At 45.4% G+C, this 19,336-nt stretch overlaps 1 protein-coding gene across 12 annotated transcripts in view; it reads right to left on the reverse strand.

Annotated features, from left to right (window-relative positions):
• Nucleotides 1–19,310, reverse strand: part of LRATD2 (LRAT domain containing 2) — a 131,817-nt gene extending 112,507 nt beyond the window's left edge. For 6 of the 12 annotated variants that reach the window (XM_058699050.1, XM_058699049.1, XM_058699047.1 and 3 more), the window contains exons 1-2: nt 18,930–19,309; nt 17,102–18,336 (exon numbers count right to left, since the gene is read on the reverse strand). In XM_058699050.1, the coding sequence (XP_058555033.1) occupies nt 17,299–18,240 (942 nt within the window). In that variant the 5' untranslated portion in view covers nt 18,241–18,336; nt 18,930–19,309 and the 3' untranslated portion in view covers nt 17,102–17,298. Of the gene's footprint in view, nt 1–5,805; nt 8,024–13,027; nt 15,390–17,101; nt 18,833–18,860 lie in introns of those variants that run through there. The other 6 variants (XM_058699054.1, XM_058699052.1, XM_058699058.1 and 3 more) reach the window with 6 other exon arrangements.
• Nucleotides 19,311–19,336: the final 26 nt, after the last annotated feature.

A 19,336-nucleotide genomic window follows, 5' to 3' on the forward strand; every position in this document is an offset into this window, starting at 1 on the left:
ATAAAAAGGTAACTAAGTGACGACACAGACACGTGGGGGAGAACGCCATGTCACAACAGAGATGGAGACTGGAGTTAATGCTACCGTAAGCCAAGGGATGCCTGTGGCTACCAGAAACTAGGAAAAGGCAAGAAAGAACATCTCTCAGAGACTTTCAAAGGGAGTTTGGTCCTGTCAGCATCTTGACTTTGGACCTTCTAGCCTTCAAAACTGTGAAACAATGCATTTCCAGTGTTTTAATCCACTGAGTTTGTGGCATTTTGTTATGGAAGCCCTAGGAAACTAACGTACGTGCGACGCTCTGAGAACAATGCCAGGCGTAGGATAACTCCATAGTTGTTTGTATTAATTTTAAAACAATTTCATAAGTTAGGTAATTAGTCTATTCTGGCTACCATATCAAAATACCGCAGACTGGGTGGCTTAAACAACAGAAACTTCTTACAGTTCTGAAAGCTAGAAGTCCAAGGTCAGGGTGCCAGTGTGGTCGGGTCTCTGCAAGGACTCTACCTTCTTGCTGTATGCTCACGTGGTGGAGACAGGAAGCAGGGTCTCTGGTGTCTCTTTTTAGAGAGAGAGAGAGAGAGGGAGAGACAGAGAATCCCCAGCAGGCTCCATGCTGTCAGCACAGAGCCCAACGTGGGGCTTGAACTCACGAACTGTGAGACCATGACCTGAGCAGAAATCAAGAGTCAGACGCTTAATCGACGGAGCCACCTGGGCGCCCCATAAACCTAATTACCTCTTAAACGCCCAACCTCCAGACACCATCACACTGGAGGTTAGGGCTTCAACGTATGAATTTTGGGGAGCACAATTCAGTCCATAGCAGTAGGTATTATTAACTCCATGAAAATGGAGTCTCAGTGAAATTAGTACATGAAAAACTATAAAAGGACAATGGTATTAAGAGGAGAATATTCTTGTAGACATGTGAATTCCTCATGGGCATTTTCACACACAGCCATCCATACATATACATCCATGTATATTCCATAGTAACAGTCATGTTATAGGTCCTGAACTCAGAGCCTGAGTTCAATTCCACTTTCTGCCAATCATGAACTTTGGGGCCTTGGGGAAGTTACTTAACAGTTTGGAGTCTCAAAGTCCGTTACCTGCAAAGGGGAGAATTCCTAATTTCATGGAGTAGTTGTGGGCACTAAATGACAAATACATATAAAGAGCGTCCCAGAGTGCATGGCACAAAGCAGACATCGATTAAGAGTTTGGACATCAAAGATACATATACAAACTTATTTGATGCCTGTGTGATTGTTAGAACAGATTTGGACGACTTCCATATCCAACAATAAGTCACACAAACTACGGTTCATTCCCATAGATACTATTCAGGCACAAAACAGAATAAGATAGATTTTTTTTAACCTCCTGGGTTCTCTTCCCATCCCTAAGTGTTGTGTGACTTTAGGCAAGTGATTTAATCCCTCTGGGCCTGTTTTCCTATCTAAAATATGAAAATAAAAGCAGGACCTTTTTCACAGAGTTGTCATGAGGGTTACATGGCATATAGTCCATACAAGATGCTTAAAATCTTCCCAGGCACATAGCAAGTATGTGATAAATATTATCCATTATTATATTATAATTCCATTTGTGTGGAAGGAAGGAAGAAGGCTAATTGATTAATTTCTGGGAAAAGATATAAGAATCTGCTATTAGCTGTTGTTTCTGGGGAGTGAGAGTGGGAAGTAAGAGTGGGAAGTGAAAGAGAGAAGGGCTTCAACCTTCCCTTTACCCCTCGGGTGCCATTGGGAAAAACCACCCCCGAATCATTAGCTCTACCCCTTCCCTCTTTCTCACATAATGAAGGCTAGACTGAATGGTAGGTGAGCACTTTCTTTTACTGCCAGCCAAGGCTGTTGTTCAGTCAGGACACATGAGTACAGTAGCTAAAAGATCTCTGTTCTACTTGGTACATGGCCTCCTTGCCCCCATTATCCAGTAAGGAAGCATTAACTCCTTGCCTGCTGGGGGGCCCCTGAGAGCCTCTGGGATGCTGATTCACCATGACTGGTTTCTTTAGGCGCCTGTAATCCAAGTTAGTAAATATTTTGACTCACTCTTGGTGCTAGGCATTGAGCTCAGGGCTTTGCACCCATTGTATTCGACTCTAAATAAGTCTTCAAGGGACTTTTTCTTATTTTCCCAGTGATGAAATACAGATTACTTATTATATAACTGGCCCAATAGCACACCACTAATAGGAGTCTCTCTGGCTCCCAAGGACATGCTCCTCTCATTGTGTCTTTGCTTTCATTGCCTCATATTCTGTCTCTAAAAATATTCCTATGTTCTGCCTCAACGAGTTATTTTTAAAAAGTTAGTTTTACCAGCTTTGTAGTTCTGGCTTGTTCCAACTGGTTCAACAGTTTCCAGAGAAGAGCAGAATTATCATCAACTCTGTGAATAATTAACAAGTTGAGTTTGATCTCTGGACTAAAACTGACCACTGAACTTAATATTTGCCATGAACAAAAAGACAAGGAAAATTTCCCTAAATCAGCACTTTTTCCATGCCTGGAGAAGTAGGGAGGCCAGAGAATCATTCTCACTCTGTTGCCCCTCTAGGAGATGAAGTCCCCTGCTCAAGGTCACAGGTGCTGAACCCAGCCTGGAGGCTGGGACTCTACTCTGTGGGGACTGGACAAGGTTTTGGAAATTAAATAGTCTCAGGCTGAAGTCATTATCAGTTGTGTGACATTGGGCAAAGTTACTCCCTCCTTCCCTCCACTTCCTTCGTCATTTGTAAATGGGGGTGGTAGTATTTATAGGTACTTAAGCTAATATTCTGCAGTGATATTAACATTTTTCAGCAGTCATCAACCAATCAAAGTGGTGCACATAGAACTTCAGCCGAGTGCTGGAGGCCCCAACTCTGCAGGCGTGTACCTGTTAGTCTTTGGGGATGTTGGGGGGGGGGTCCCAGGGCAGAGGCAAGGTAGCTAGGAAAGTGGGAGTGCTGAGGGGGTGAGGGGCAGGTTTTGGGGAAGCAGATATTTATTAACTGCTATGGAAGTGTTTTAAGATTTTAACATCTGCTAGGCTGTTCAAATGGCTACAGGATGAAATAGGGGTCCTTCGCAATGTGAGTTTGCATTTATAGGGGAATTTACTCTGCTTGGTGCTGTGGCGAAACTTCTTTTCTCTCACATGATTCCACATAATCTTCACAAATACTCTGGAAGGGGCCACCTCAGGCCCCTTCTTTCGACGAGGAAACTGCCTCTCTGAAAGCTACAATAGTAGTAAGTGGTAGACCAGTGATCTGGATTCATGCTGGCCCATGCCAGAGCCAGCCATGCACCTCCAACAGGTGAGAGCAGGAAATCCTGGGCAATAGTGCAAAATTGAAGTTGAGAACATGGGTAGGAAAGGACAAGTAAGAGAGATGGGCTGCAGGACACTTCTTATGAGGAATAACAGAGCTGCTAGACTCATGGAGTCCTTGGCAAGAATGACATTAAAAACATGTATCCCACTCCCATTTTGCAAATGGAACAAAATGCTGACAACAGATGAATCTGCATCAAGGGTATATAAGAGTTTCTTTTGCATTATGCTTATTGAAGCAACTTTGAAATTCTGCCCAAATAATAAGTTCAAGTAAAAAAAAAAAATCATAGCCCTTTGTACAGAGGGCTTTGTCTTCTTTCAGCTCTTGGTCATCTGTCAGTTGGATTGTTCAGTTTCTTGCCTTCATTGACTCAGTTTTCAGAGTACCAGGGGCCACTGAAGAAGGTATAGGTGGAATGTTCCACCTCGCCAACTTTCAGCAGCACCGAGGAAATCTGAAGACAAGCTTTTGTGATTGTGTGACCTGGAAATGCTTGCATTTCCAGTCTGATAACTGTGGGCTGAATCTTGTTTGGCCTATTTCACAGGTCAGCCATCTTGGACAAATCATGACTTCATATTAAAATAAGAATCACCGTGGCAACCTCCCAGGTTATACTGGAGATTAAATGAAATACCACTTGTAAGGCTGCAACCATGGGGTCTGGAGTATAGTATGTGCTCAGTGAACATTTTATTTCCTTTTCTCAGAAGCTCAATTTCTACACCTATTCAAGGAGAATGGTAATCGTATCTTAAAGAGAGGGTGCAGAGATTTAATTCAATAACCTGTGAAACATGCTTTAGCAATGCATAACATTACCAACACGTTAAATTAGTGTTTTCATTGGTAGAGGGAGATGATGAAGGTGGCTCAAATGTCCTCTTGTCCCTAGCTACATCTCACAGTTGAATGTCCCATTTTATCCTTATTACTTTCAAGTGTCTTTCAACTCTTTAACCTGATTCTTCCAACATGACTATTGAAGCATTATATATGCCTCATGACACAATTCACATCTCCCTATCATGCCTCACCCAGGTCTTTAAGCTCCAAATGTGTGGTGAACATGTGCATTTCTGAAGGAAAGGCTAAGGAGGTGACAGGCATTCAAATGAAACGTTTGTCTAAAGTGATCTGTAAAGAGGTGAAACTATGAGGCTCTGGATATTTTTTCCCCTTACGAGTGAATCTTCAATTTCAGGATTTCAACGAGTCAGAAAACATTAGGGTGCAGACAGCTTTGGGGAGCCATGATTCTGCATCATCTTGCGACATGGTATCACAGTGCAGTTAGGAATTGTTTGGTCAAATTTAGTTTCAGATATGTACATACACACACATATATATACACACACAGGCACACACATACATATATGCAGGCATTTAGTTATGACACAGTTCATTTCTTATTGCAGGTCGATAGAGTGTCTGAAAATACTGTTCTAAAGCAAGTTAGAAAGACCTTGGTGTGTTTAGGGAAAAAAATATAGGACTGTGAGGCTGGAATACAGCTGCAAGAAGGAGTGATAAGAAGTGAAGTTGGCAGCTAAGCAGAGGTCGGATTGTGCAGGCCAACAGGTCACGGTAAAGAACTTAGATTTTATTCTAAGCACCACTGGAAGCCACTAAAGGGTGTAAAGCAGCATGTTGCACACTCCGATTAACATTTTTAAAAGCACAGTTTTGGTTTGCTCAAGTTCACATATTAGACTCTGGAATTCGTCAGGCCCACTCAATAACCAAGTGCTTTGGAGAGAATTAGAATGTTTGTAATGGAATAACACTGTAAACCGCTGATTTGAATTCTTGGAGATACCAATGAGATTAGCTCGGGCGGTAAAAAATAAAACTCCCATAGAAACTCAAACAACAATGTACTATTTTTCACCTGTAAGTAAGCGAATATTTTCAAACAGCTTTACTGTAATTGGCACAATCTTTTTTAGAGGGTCACGTGGTCATTCCTATCAAAATTTACATTTTGCATAACCTTTAATCCAGAAATTTCACTTCAATGATTATGTCCTTCAGAAATACTCCCATACAGGGGTGCCTGGGTGGCTCAGTCAGTTAAGCGTCTGACTTTGGCTCAGGTCATGATCTCATAGCTTGTGGGTTCAAGCCCCACATCAGGCTCTGTGCTGACAGCTCAGAGCCTGAAGCCTGCTTCGGATTCTGTGTCACTCTCTGCCCCTACCCCGCTCACACTCTGTCTCTCTCTCTCTCTCTGTCTCAAAAAATAAACATTTAAAAAAATTTCCTTAAAGAAACACTCCCATACATGCCAAGAACATGTATAGCAAAAATGTATCATTTATAATTAAGAAAAAATGGATATAGTTGAAATGCACATTAAGGAAAAAACGCATAAATAAGAAACAAACTTTTTACTATGAAATATTAAAGAGCTATTTAAAAAGAACATTCTAGAAACTTTATGTACTAATATGAAGAAGGTTTGGATTTATTAACGAGTGAAAAATAGAACTATCATAGTAATATGGGTAGCATGAGCTAATTAAAAAAACTGGGCAGCTAAGCATATCTGAATATTCATAGAAAAAATTCTAGAAGGAATACACAACACATGTAATATTGATAACCCCTGGTCACATGTGGAACAAGGTGAAAAAAGGCAATGGAAGATGTCCTTTCTTTTACTTTATAGACTTTGCTATTTGAACTTCTTTTAAGCACATATTATTTTTGAACTGTAAAAAAAAAGTAATAAAATTATATTAATAAAAAAATATTCATAGGCTTAAAAGGCAGGCAGAGAGAGGCACTAACCCGGGAGGTAATAAAACAGTTACAGCTTTATGAGGATATGATGATGTCAAAGCCTGAGCTTCACCTCCTACGTTGTCGGGTTGGGGAGAAACTAAAGATTCCGATGAAATGATGCACTTGGCTTGTTGGGTGGGGTGTGTGTGCATGTGAGCATACATGTATGTGCACATCTATTTATGATTTTCTTCAAACACCTGGAGCCAGAGAGTTTTAACCATTACAAAACTAAATGTCACATCATCTCCGACCATCTTAACTCTGGTTAAGTTTCTTTGGCTCAACCTGCTCCAATCCTAAATTCATCTGTGGGTTTTGGGTGAGTCATGCACACAGGGCAAAAGGGAAAAGGGGAAAATGGATAATGACAGCAACCAATCCCTGAGCATCAAGTTTTTCCCAGGACTACTTCCCAGTGATTTCTGTCTATTACCAGGTACTCCATAACCCCGCGTGGTGAGTAACACATCACTCCCCCTTTACAAATGAGTACATCCCGGCCTCCCAAGCCAGGCGAGGCCATCTGCCCAAGTGGCACAGAAAGGGGAGGTGCTGGGCTGACAACCCAGGCCTGACTCCAGCGCCGGGCAATGCTCTCCACTCCCTTTCCAATGAGAGCCTCTCAGCTCCCTCGAAACACAGAGAAAGCAGCCTCAACCTCACCTGTGTTGGAACTGCTTGGTTATGCCTAAAGGTAGCTGGAGGATGGGGCTAAAGAGAACAGAACACTTTTAACGCAGTGCAATTATGCTTTCAGAGCTTTCAATAATGTGCCCTGGTTGGCTGAAATCTGTATGCGCGCTACAAAAAAGAAAAAAAGGAATTACTAAGCAATTTATAGTATTTGTTCTCATGTCCCCCCACTCCCCCCTCGTACAGAGACAGATGTGTGTTTTGCTCCCAAAATAAAGGGTTGATGAGATGGGAGCAGGATTATGCCAGAACCTTCCTCTGATAAGACTTCCTCCTATCTACTTAACTTTGCCTAGGAAGCTCATTCTGGCCCCCCTTCCCTAATCCCACCACATGGGGTTAGCTGCTAACACCCCCACCCCTTGCCAGTGCTGCTATAACGCCTGGAGCCTGCCCGTACTCCGTCCTATTTACTATGTGCCTGTCTTGCTCAGCGGAATGCGGGTAGGCACCTGGACACGGGGACCACGTGGTATTCCTCTTTCTAGCCCCAGTGGGTAGCAGGTTGCCTGGTCAGCCTCAATACATAAAGAATGAATGAACACAATGCTAGCCAGACGCATCATTCGGAATGGCAAAGAAAACAGAAGGGTCCTGCAGAGAAGTGTCCCTTAAGGTTTGATAAAGAGCTGAAAATAGTCCAATTCTTAGCTTGGGGGAGAAAGAAAGGAAGGAGACATGTCTTGCGAAAAACTATTCCCAGATACTAGAATGGTGGATATACTTTTCAAAAACATAGAATGCACAACACAAAGAGTGAGACCTAATGTAACTATGGTTGCTAATGATGTGTCAATGTTGGCTCACCCAGTGGAACAATGTGCGAAACTGATGGTCATGCTGACCCTGGGGGAGGCTTTGTGGTTGGGAGAGGGGGGATATGGGAACTCTGTGCTTTCCACCCAATTTTGCTGTGAACCTAAAAAATAAATTTTGCTCTAAAAAATAAAGTCTATTAAGTTTTTTTTAAAGTACTAAAAGAGATGTCAGCACAAAGAACTGCCACCGTTTGATGCTTTATGGCTTTATGAACAACCTTGCTCTTACTGAAATATAAAAAGAAATAGACCCCATTAGAATAAAGTAGAATAAATCATGTGTATCCATTGAGATACAAGACAATTCTCTCTCCGTGGGCTTTGATGTATCCACCAACAGTAGAGCCAGATAGCAAAGTGTACCCTAGCGTGCAAAAAAAAAAAAAAAAGAAAAAGAAAAAAAAAATCAGTGTTCAAAGAGCAAAATTTAAAAAAATTAAAAATGGAACAGCAACAAAAAACTTATTCTAGGAAATACTATTTCTAAAGGAGATACAGATTTACTCTTATCATTACCTTTTACCTCATCAATGGCCCAGATTTGGTTTCTAACATTAAATATTGTAACAAAATTTGCCGGTTCATAAAACCATTATATAGTCTCTACTTTTCATAATAAAAGTACTCCCTGAAGTTCAGTCATCCTAGTATTACTTTTTTTACATTTACATAGTAATTTTTTTGCATATTAATTTTTTACATGAATGAGGTTTAGGGCTATAGCCAAGGAATAAGTATTAATTAATTACAATCAATTAAAGCAACTAGCAACTTCTAGAACCATCTCAAAGGATAAAGTTGTACTTGGAATCTTGTCATGGACTGCTGTTGGGAGTCCTAAGTTCAGGGTGCTAGTGTGGTAAAGGGACTTGTTCAAGGTCATATATCATACTTGTAGCCACACCATTTGTGGCAGAGCCAATATGGCCACCACTCCATACCTACATGCTCCATGATGCACTTGATTTACGTTATCTCATGTAAGCCGGTAAACAGACCTCTGGAGTACACCATCCTACTAGCTCCAATTTTTATGTCAGTCAAACTGGCTTCAAGAAGTTATTCATTTGCCCACTGGCCACATAGCAGGCCAGGGGCTGGAGCCATGATATGAAGTCGGCCTGTGTGACCTGACTTTGGCCTTAAGGGGGAAAGGGAGTCACAGAAGCACAGAGAGGGACAGTTTCAGTAGGACTGTCACAATGCTCAGCCACAGGGAGGGTGGAGGTAATTAGGGGATGGTCAACATTCACCCAGGGCTGGTGATCGTTACTCATTATAAGGATGTAAAATCTCTCTTGTGAGAGCTGCTTCTCCTCTTCCTGACTCTTCTGGCTTCCAGGGTCACACTGCCCTCAGAGTTGCTGCAACAGGATGAAAATCTACCTGCTACTCAGATAACGCAACAAGCCAAATGTCGGAGCAGAAGAATGTTCTATGTATTCTTTTTGGGTAAGGAGGGAGGGGCAGCCAAAAGGGGGGAGTGACCAGATGATCTACTAGAGGGGGAATCCTAGCCTGGGGCTTTGGAGACCAGCATTCCTGTTCCAGGCCAGAAGCTGTAGCTTATTAGTTATGTGACCACGGACAAATCGCTTCATTTCCCTAAACCTGTTTCCTCAACTATAAAATGGAGATCTGAGCATCTGTCCAGAAAGGCTGTTGTGATGATTCAAACTGGACATTGTGGACAAGGTGACCTCATCAGTGTTAATATTCTCACCACACAATCACTTCTAATTCCTCCTCAGCTCTCCAACACCTTAGTACCTTAAAAGTTCTTTGGAAATATTTGTTGAATTAATGAGTAAACGTAATAAAACGTATTAACAAGTTAAACGGTTCATCTACTAAAAATCAAAGCTCAAGAAAACATTTCAAATGCTATAGCAGTAGTGAGACAACTAAAGTATTAATTAGTTATCTCTTTACCTTACCAATTTCTTGTATCTAGCTGAGAAATTCTCCAGAACTAAAGGGAAGATCTCTCTCCCAGAGAGTCACTTCATTCTGAATAAGGTTTTCAACACATACAATATCCTAGATTTTCTCTAGTCAATCATAATAGCTATTGATCTGCGCTTTATGTGCATGTTTCATTTTGTGCTTACAGCCATTTGAAGTAGATACTATTGGGGCGCCTGGGTGGCGCAGTCGGTTAAGCGTCCGACTTCAGCCAGGTCACGATCTCACGGTCCGTGAGTTCGAGCCCCGCGTCAGGCTCTGGGCTGATGGCTCGGAGCCTGGAGCCTGTTTCCGATTCTGTGTCTCCCTCTCTCTCTGCCCCTCCCCCGTTCATGCTCTGTCTCTCTCTGTCCCAAAAATAAATAAAAAACGTTGAAAAAAAATTTAAAAAAAAAAAAATTAAAAAAAAAAAAATGAAGTAGATACTATTATTTTAGTCCGATTATATTATTATACACACTATATATTTATTTTCCAAGAATGACTGAAATGAATTGACCACCGTCGTAAGCCACACTGTACAGAAGATAAACTAAAGCTTCCAAGCAAGTATTTAACTTCTCCCACGAAGCTTAAGATTATGAGCTTCATAGTAAGCAGAGCGCAGAGGAGAGAAACCCAGGTAGTTTGACAGTCAGACCTTAACCACTATTCAGTTCTTTGTTACCTAGGTCAGACTCTCTACCTCCAGTTTAGCCCAACTACTGAGAATCCTCAGTTATGAGGTTTAAAAAAAAAAAAAATGCACCTATCAAGACAATCAAATCTTGGGGGTTAATTACATTATTGTACAAGTTTCTCCCCAAAAGTAGCAGAGCTCATCTTCTGAGTCATTTATGGCCACACTTCACAAGCAAGGCATCAAAGACTTATTATAGCATCAGGGAAAAGACCGAAATTCACTCTACTTCATAACCTGGCTGGCAATTGAGTTCTGGGAGAGGGAAAGACAGTATCACTCACTTGCTCCCACTTTTCATTCCATCCTAAACCCACTGCTGCCTGACCCTATTCAAACCAGAGCTATGACAGTACCTTTAGATGATAGGAAGGCTTTCTACTCTAGCAAACCCAATCCCCACATTCATTCACTCAAACTCTGCTTTGTCCTACTGGAGTATGAAGCAAAGCCATTCTGAGAGCACTCAACATTCTTTTGTTCACTCCCCAGACTTCCCCACCCCCCACCGAATTAATGTAACCTGTGCACACTCTGAAGCCCCTGGCTCTCTCCTGCACCTCTTCCAGGGTTCAGCATAAATGCTTCTTCATGGAAGCCTCCACTGACTCATTGATGAAGAGATCCTCTTTTGTATACCCTGTACATTCCCATTGACTGAAATGAAATTCCTTACTGTGAATTCCTTTTTGGCAAGTAGTTACCTGTCTTACCTGTCAGAATGTAAGTTACATTGAGGACAGAAACTATGGATCTGGTTTATCTTTGTAGGTTAGGCACTGGGAATTTAGAAGCCTCCCGGTTAAGTACTTTGAGAGTATTTTATTAGTTACCTCCTTTTTGCCATCATTTGTACAATTTTGGTCTGAATTCTCCGAAGGGAGTACTTCAACTTGCCAGCTGGTGTAGCCCCTCTGGAAAACAGTAGGTTGGTTCCTCAAAAACTAAAAATAGAACTACCCTAGGACCCAGCAATTGCACTACTAGGCATTTATCCAAGGGATACAGGTGTGCTGTTTCAAAGGGACACATGCACCCCCATGTTTATAGCAGCACTATCAACAATAGCCAAAGTATGGAAAGAGCCCAAATGTCCACTGATGGATGAATAGATAAAGAAGATGTGGTATATATATACAATGGAGTATTACTCGGCAACCAAAAAGAATGAAATCTTGCCATTTGTAACTACGTGGATGGAACTGGAGGGTATTATGCTAAGTGAAATTACTCAGAGAAAGACAAAAATCATGACTTCACTCATATGAGGACTTTAAGAGACAAAACAGATGAACATAAGGGAAGGGAAACAAAAATAATACAAAAACAGGGAGGGGGACTAAACAGAAGAGACTCATAAATATGAGGAACAAACTGAGGGTTACTGGAGGGGTTGTGGGAGGGCGGATGGGCTAAATGGGTAAGGGGCCCTAAGGAATCTACTCCTGAAATCATTGTTGCACTAAATGCTAATTTGGATGTAAATTTTAAAAAATAAAAAAGTAAAATTAAAAAAAAACCAAAAAACCCTACACCCATCTGCTTTCTTTGAAGACCTACCAACCATCAGCACTTTCCAGGGCTATCTTTGATTAGAATCTGTCCTAAACATAGGTGTGAAATTGATTTGCTCTGAGAAACAAACTCCAGGGCAGGGACTATCTCTCAAGGTGTTGCTTGTAACCTGTGTTCTAGTACCTAGACTAGAGCTCAACATCCTCCAGCCCTTCATAAATAGCTAGTAGTATCTTGTGCTCGCAAATATACCCTAACCACTCTTGCATCTACTCTGCAGATAAAATTGCTACATTCGTTCAATAAGCAGTTTTCCCAGTTAATTCAGTAAAAGGAAATAAAAGCCCTTCTGCACATATTCTGGGCCTGTTCATTTTGGAGGTCCTTTTAAATGCCTCCAAACATGTCATTTTCCTACATTAGGCAGGCTCAGTCCACTTAGAGGAAATGGGAACAGCAGCCTACACCAAGATCACCCAAGTATAAATGCACATTCCGTATTAGGGTCCCCTCCCTTTACTTTGTGCAGTGAGAACCATGATAAATTAAGGACTCCCACTCTGGGGATAAATGGGCTCCCCGCCATGGAGCTTCCTACTCCCTTCTGCATTCACCTTTCTTCCTATTTACATTCTTCATAGGAGCCTGTTGACAAAGCCCAGGCTTTTGAATCTCACAGGTCTGTGGCAATGGTTTCAGGTGCTGGCCACCTCCCACACACCAGTCCCAGATGCCACATCTGCTCCTCTACCAACTGCTGGCACCTGCCTCCTTACTATGCCAACAGGGCCATATGGTCACATTTGCCCATTTTCTGTAATTCAGCTACCCAGTGAGCACACTCCCTTTGTCTGAGACTCTGAAACTACTCAAGATGCAACTGATCTTAATACCAAAATGCCCCAGTGTAGACTCCAGCAGGGGAGCAGAGTGATCGGCAATGTTCCCATTGATTCTGAAAATCAATGCGCTCAGAAAATTTGTGTTTAGGAGACATTTTTCATGAACACTGATAACCTAGAAGCGATGGGTGATGAAATTCTCACACAGCAAACATAGGGCGGGCTTTGTCACTAAATGAATTCATCAAAATGTTTACTGAACAACGTAACGATGAAACACACTAACATTCTCGGAAAAATTGCAGCTTGATTTTGGACCGCATATGGCAGAAAAAGGTATACAAGTGGGAAAAAAATATAAATCCGGTTAACACTAATGGATGGTTTATTGGAAACCCTCAGAGCGCTTTTCAAAAGGACTTGACAGATTTTATTTTAATAAGATAGTGAAGAGGAAGTAGTTCAAAAGAGGTCATCAGTCTTTTATTTAACTAAACACTGCCCTTCATTTTGAAGGAAATGATACAATTTCAAATCGGAACCTCCTTCTCAAGAAGTGGTATGAGAACGTAACATTGATTTAACGTACAATCTTCAACAAAAATACAGTTTACACAATTCACCAGGAAATAAAACACACAGAGAATTTGCCGTATTAGTCAAAGGAATTCCCCATAGGTCACAGGAATTAGAGCTAAGAAGAGAACATGGTGAAAATCTGAATAAACCAGTCAAGTTCATAGCTACCACGATTTGAAAAAAAAATTCACAAATAAAACATAACTTTTCAAACCGTTCAAGGACCATGATCACAAGAGATTTTATTCTCATTTATATTTTAAAAAATGGTTAGACAATCACATAATATCAAGAGTCTTTGACACAGTGAATTCCATCTTAAGAAAAAAAAAATAGAAAACAAGTAGCATTAAATTTTCTTCACTCTCCATAGCATATGTCATATAAAATTAAAGTTTTGCTTCCAAAAATATGTTTCCATGTGGTTGTCGTGTTGTCTAGTGGTGCTCTTAGGGCCAGAAGCACCAAACACACGAGAAGTATTAACCACCGAAGTGTCATTTTTTTCATAAAAACTAAAAACTTTCTTAAAGGTCTGGTGTAAAGTCTTCTGCTAGGCATTTTAGTGCTAATAAAGTCATTTGAAATCACATGTGGAATAAAAGCTACAAAAAGTAGTTCTTTCAATACAAAAAGTCGTGTAGCTGAAGTTGTGGGCTTCTCTGACATACATAAGCAGTCTCAATAAAATATTTGCTCAAATAAGAAAATAGAATTTGTTTCATTACTTTTTAGTATTCGGTCCGGTCCGCGGCCCTGTTCATCCCTGCCACAGCTTCTCAAGAACGTCAGAATCAATACTTCTTTCTTTCAGAGAACATACATACTTCACAGCGCAAAATAGTTCTGAAGTCTTATTACAAAGGAGAAACAGAAATTATTAAATATATCTTTTTTTTTTTTTTTTTAAAGTGCCGGATGTAGCCATAGCCTGGACATGAAGAACTCACTTATCCACAACACTGCCACCTTGAGGAAAGAGCGGAGTTGATGGAGTCTCCCCTCACCCCCCTTTCTTGGAGCCTTCATTGGTTGGTTGCTCCTTTAAAGCATTAGAACTCTAACAAAACTTCCAGTGAAATCCTTCTTTGTATTTACACACTTCACTTCTCGGGTAGCCAGTAAAGACACATGTGTTACATGGGAAAGCCGTATCCAGAGCAGATGGATTTTCTCGTCCGGTTCATTTTCACAAAAACCTCTTCTCTGGAGGCAGAATGATACAATGGGCGCGGATTTCACAAGTTCTTCCTTCAAGGTGAGACTTCTCACAGAAAGCAGTTCCTCTGGGGCGCCCGGGTGGCTCTTGGTTTCACTTCAGGTCATGATTTCATGGCTTCGAGGGTTCAAGCCCTGTGTCAGGCTCCGCGCTGACAGTGCGGAGCCTGCTTGGGATTCTTTCTCCCTCACTTTCGGCCCCTCCCCACTCGTGCTCGCTCTCTCAAAATAAATAAGTAAAAACTTAAACACAAAAGCAGTTCCTTTTTAACAGACTGTCACTGCTGTTACCTCCATGTGACCAATGACATTCACTTTCCAACTGAGGGCAAAGGAGGGACACAGAGATGGGGGAGTGAAAGCTGGCCAGCCAGCCCAAAACTGCTAGAAAGTGCCGTTCTGTTCTTCTCCTTCTGGCTGTCCGCACATTGGTCTTTCGACTACTGCGTTAAGCATAAAAGAAAATCCAGATCTGTTAGGTATATTAGGCTCTCCTAAAGGTCTCTTACCTTGCTCAGCTTTTCCATGAGCAAAAGAATGTAGACGTGAAACTGTGACATTATTAAGCATGGAAAACTAGATCTACATTTCCACAGGTGACTGGTAGCTCTCCAAAGTTCCAGACTAGGGCTGAGTGTGGTTCATCTTTAGCAAAGTGACAGGACCTGTTTGGTGATCCTTGTGAGAACAGGGAACACAGCTAATGTCCCTGAAATTAAATTATTTCATATTGAGGTGCTATGATGGTCTAGGCTTTTAAAAATTATGGCCTCAGCTTCCAAGTTTGAAAAAAGTATACCAGGACATCCTTCAAGTCTTGTTGCCATGAGTTAAATCCCCGGGGGAGAAGGCCCAAGGACCACAATAGGATGTTCACACAGAATTCCAATCCAACTGTGAGTCATTCACAAAAGGACTTGTTTAGTGTTCATCTATAAGGATTCCCAAGAGAAAGAAAAACTTCACTCAACTTTTGAGACGGCATTAGCAATGCCAATCTGCAGCAGAGAAGAACTGTGAAATCAAGGGCATACACTATCAAAGAGCTCACAGGAATACAAGAGATGGGTTGTAAAAATGCTCTAAAAGTCCCGCAGTAAAGCACACAGGATCAGCAGCAGATCCAAACGGTATAGGCCAGCCTGTGGCTGACAGATCTCACAACCCTAACCCGTGCCTTAGGACTGTCACCAGATTTGGTGCTGACTACACCAGGTGGCATTTAATTTGTGATGGCTGTCACCCCTCTGAATTGCAAAAGCGCTCTGAAGGGGTGTTCTCCAAGGATCAAAGACACTGCTGCAACAGAACAAGACTTTGCATCTTGAATTAAGTTGCATCAGGTGTGGCTAGCGAAACAAACACCTTATGGTTGAGCCCACTTCAAGCCTAAGATTTTATCCGGGGCAGAATAAAAGCGAAAGTGAGGGGGAGGAACAGTGAGGAGGAAAAAAAAAAAAAAAAATTACAGGCCCACCACCAAAGCCTTACATTTTAAGAAAGGTTACCTTTGGGGGGCCTGGGTGGCTCAGTCGGTTAAGCGTCCGACTTCGGCTCAGGTCACGATCTCGCGGTATGTGAGTTCGAGCCCCGCGTCGGGCTCTGTGCTGACTGGTCAGAGCCTGGAGCCTGTTTCAGATTCTGTGTCTCCCTCTCTCTCTGACCCTACCCCCTTCATGCTCTATCTCTCTCTGTCTCAAAAATAAATAAATGTTAAAAAAAAAAAAAAAAGTTACCTTCACTGTTCAGGAAGGGGGTTAGGGTGATGGGTGGGAGATTAACTAATCCCTGCCAGGGCAACCCCATTTGGCTATGGCTGCTTCTGTAGTGGATACTTTATGGGGTGGCACCAGCCAAGCCCCTGGGTGACCTGCCGAGGAACACAGCCAAGCAGGTTTAATTAGATCTGAGACACAAAGGGCTATTCCCTCCTTTGATAACAACGAGGCTGCAAGTGCCCACGATAGCAGGTGAGAAACAAAGGCGGCAAAATAGAACCATAATTGAATCCTTCCCCTAGCTGGTCGGTGACAATGATTTACTTGGAACCTGGGAAGTGGTGGCTGGAGCAGGAAGGAGCAGGAGACTCTGCTAGAAGCCAGCGCCAGATGATGAATTACTTGCGGGCGGGGGTGTGAGGGGGGAGGTAGCAAAGTCTTTGTTTTGTAGCCCAAGTTTACCCAACTATTTATCACCCTTCACGGGGCGGGGGCTGCCCTGCTGTAGTCTGCTGCTCCTGGACCTGGGCCTGGTCTCCGGCCTTACACCCCAGGAATCCCCAGCTTCCCAGGTACCACACACACCCCTGGGGAGTGGCGGTAGCAGATCTGTGGCTCTCCAAGCTGGCGGGGCGCCGCCGCCCAGGCCGCAGTACAGGGCACCCTTCAGGCCTTCAGAGGAGGGGAGGAAGTGGGGCGGGGCGGGGCGGGGCGGGGGGGGGGGGTTAGGCAACGGCCGGCCCTAGTACTCCGAACTTCCCTCCACCCCCAAGGGCGAGTGCTTAAGGGTCGATTTTGGAGCCAGGGCCAGCAGGGATGAAGTGTCAGGCAAGTCCACCTTTTGGCCCACCTCAGAAAGAAAGAGCCAGCGGGTAGGCAGGACGTGCCCCCCACCCCCACCCCCGCCCCGGCCAAAGTGCTCCTACCTGCTCCCTCTTCCTCCTCCGTCCAAGATAAAAGCTCAAGCCACAGCTGGCTGCGCAATTCGCCACCTCTCCTTTTCCCAAAGGGCCCAGGAGCCCAGATGGGGCCCCGAAGGTGCTGGAGGAGGGAGTGAGAGGAGGGAGGGGGTGGCGGCCGCGGCGAACGGCTCCCTCTCAAGGCTCAGCACTCGGCTCGCGCCTCAGTGCACCGCCGCCTCTCGGGCCTCTTCCTCCCGTCCGGGCGCAGGGGGGCGCCCGGGAGGCGGCGTAGTCCGCGCCGCATCGCTGTCGCCCTCGTCCGGCTCGGCCGGATGTAGGTGCATGGCGAGCTCCTGCAGCACCGCCGCGCGCCCGATCTGGTCGTTGCGCCGTTTCTCCATGATCAGGTCCTCCAGGCTCTGGAACTCGAGCGTGTGGCTGCGCTGCGCCGAGAGCTGGATCTGCAGCCGGTAGGGCTGCTTGCCGATGCGCAGCTCGCCGCCAATCTTGAACTCGCGCTTGCCGTAGCGGCACCAGGCGGCGAAGCTCTCGGAGTTGCGCCAGCTCAGCTCGCGCTCCTTGGCGCCCACGTGTGCCAGCGCGTTGCGCACCACGGCGCCCGGGCTTAGTGGCTTGTAGCGGTACAGGTCGTTCACCACGCGGCCGCGCCGGCCCTGGCTCGCGTCGGTCAGGAAGCTGTTGCTCACTTCCAGCCGGTGCAAGTGCACCACCTGGAAGTTGCCCACGTATACAGCCCAGTGCGGGTACTGCGCCTGCGACACGAACTCCACCAGGTCGCCAGGCCTGCACTTGTTGAGCAGGTTCTCGGGCGTGTAGGTGCTCAGCGCCGCGGAGCCCGGCGAGAAGCTCTTCTGGTAGATGCACTCGTCGCGGTAGAACACGGAACACTCCACTTCGTGCAGCCGCGGGTCGTACGGCTGCGGCGGTGGCAGTGGCGGTCCGTCGCCGCCGTCGGGCAAGCCGTCGCCGCCGCCGCCATCCGGCCCCTGGGGCGGCGGCTGCGGCTCCACGTCCTCATCGTCGTTGGAGAAAATGTAGGAGACCCCGATGCGAGGCCCGTCGTCACGGTCCACGCCAGTCGGGTCGGCCGTGGGAACTTCCTTATAACTTAGGTGGGTCAGTTTCTCCACCTGGTTGCCCATCACGCTGCGGATACACGTTCACACAGCCGAGAGGGGAGAAAGCGAAACCACCACTAGGGTCATTGGCACGGGTCCCCGGACAGGGGCTGAGGCCACCTGTTGGAAGAGGAAAGCAAGGAAGCCATGTAGGACCCTCCGTGAAAGGGACGATTTCTTAAGAGAAGGAAGAATGGCTGGGGGCCCAGCAGCTGGAGCCATTTTACGGGGAGGCTCGGTTGCGGCGAGCCTTCCCTCATTCCTCCACCTCTAGGGTCACGGTCACGGGAGGCCGGGCAACTCTAGCTCTACCCCGCCCCCAGCACTTCACCTCGCCCGGGCAAAAGCCCATTGCATCAGCAGCTCCAACAGCTTCCGCCGGCGCCCTACCTGCCGAGCCCAGGCAGGAGGGAGTAAAGACGAGAAACTTTACTCCAATCCCCCTTTTCTTCATCCTCTTTTCACCCCTGGGCCCTAACTTAGCCCCTGAGACGCCCCCCAGGCCTCCATCCTCGGGGAAACCGGCGAGGATCCCGCAGATCGGCCGGGGCAGGTGAACCACCCTACCTGGCTCACCTGCGGCGCTCTCTCCACCCGTCTCGCCCGCCCCTCCCCCGCGCGCCTGCCCTAGGGCTTCGGGTTACCGGCGAAAACTCACCCGCAGAGAGGTGGAGGCCTTGGGGAGTTTACCCCTCCCTCCCCCCCAACCGCACCTTGAGACTTCTAGGGTGAGTTTGCAGGTGCGGGATCCGCAATCCCTCCTCTCCAGGCGCGGGTGGCAGCGAGGCTGGGCAGCGGGAAGCGACGCATGTCTTGCCCCCGCGGGTACGTAGCGCCCCAAGATATGAAGGTGGGGGGCAATACCTGTTTACACCGACCCCCTCCCTCCTGCAGGGACTCCTGTTCCCCCTCAACCTGCTCTCGGGGGTAGGTGGGACGCGAGAAGGCGGAGAAGGAAGCAGCCAGACTGCCCGGCGGCGGCAGCTCCGGCTCGGACCCGGCGAGCAACAAGCGCCGGAGCGGGAGGGACGGGATTGTAGATCCGGCTCCGGGCTCCCCGGGCGGGAGCGCAGCCCCTGGCATTTAAAGAGACAGACGCTTGCTCCCGGAGCCCAGGTCT

Source organism: Neofelis nebulosa, chromosome 14, assembly GCF_028018385.1.
Source record: "Neofelis nebulosa isolate mNeoNeb1 chromosome 14, mNeoNeb1.pri, whole genome shotgun sequence".
NCBI lineage: Eukaryota > Metazoa > Chordata > Mammalia > Carnivora > Felidae > Neofelis > Neofelis nebulosa.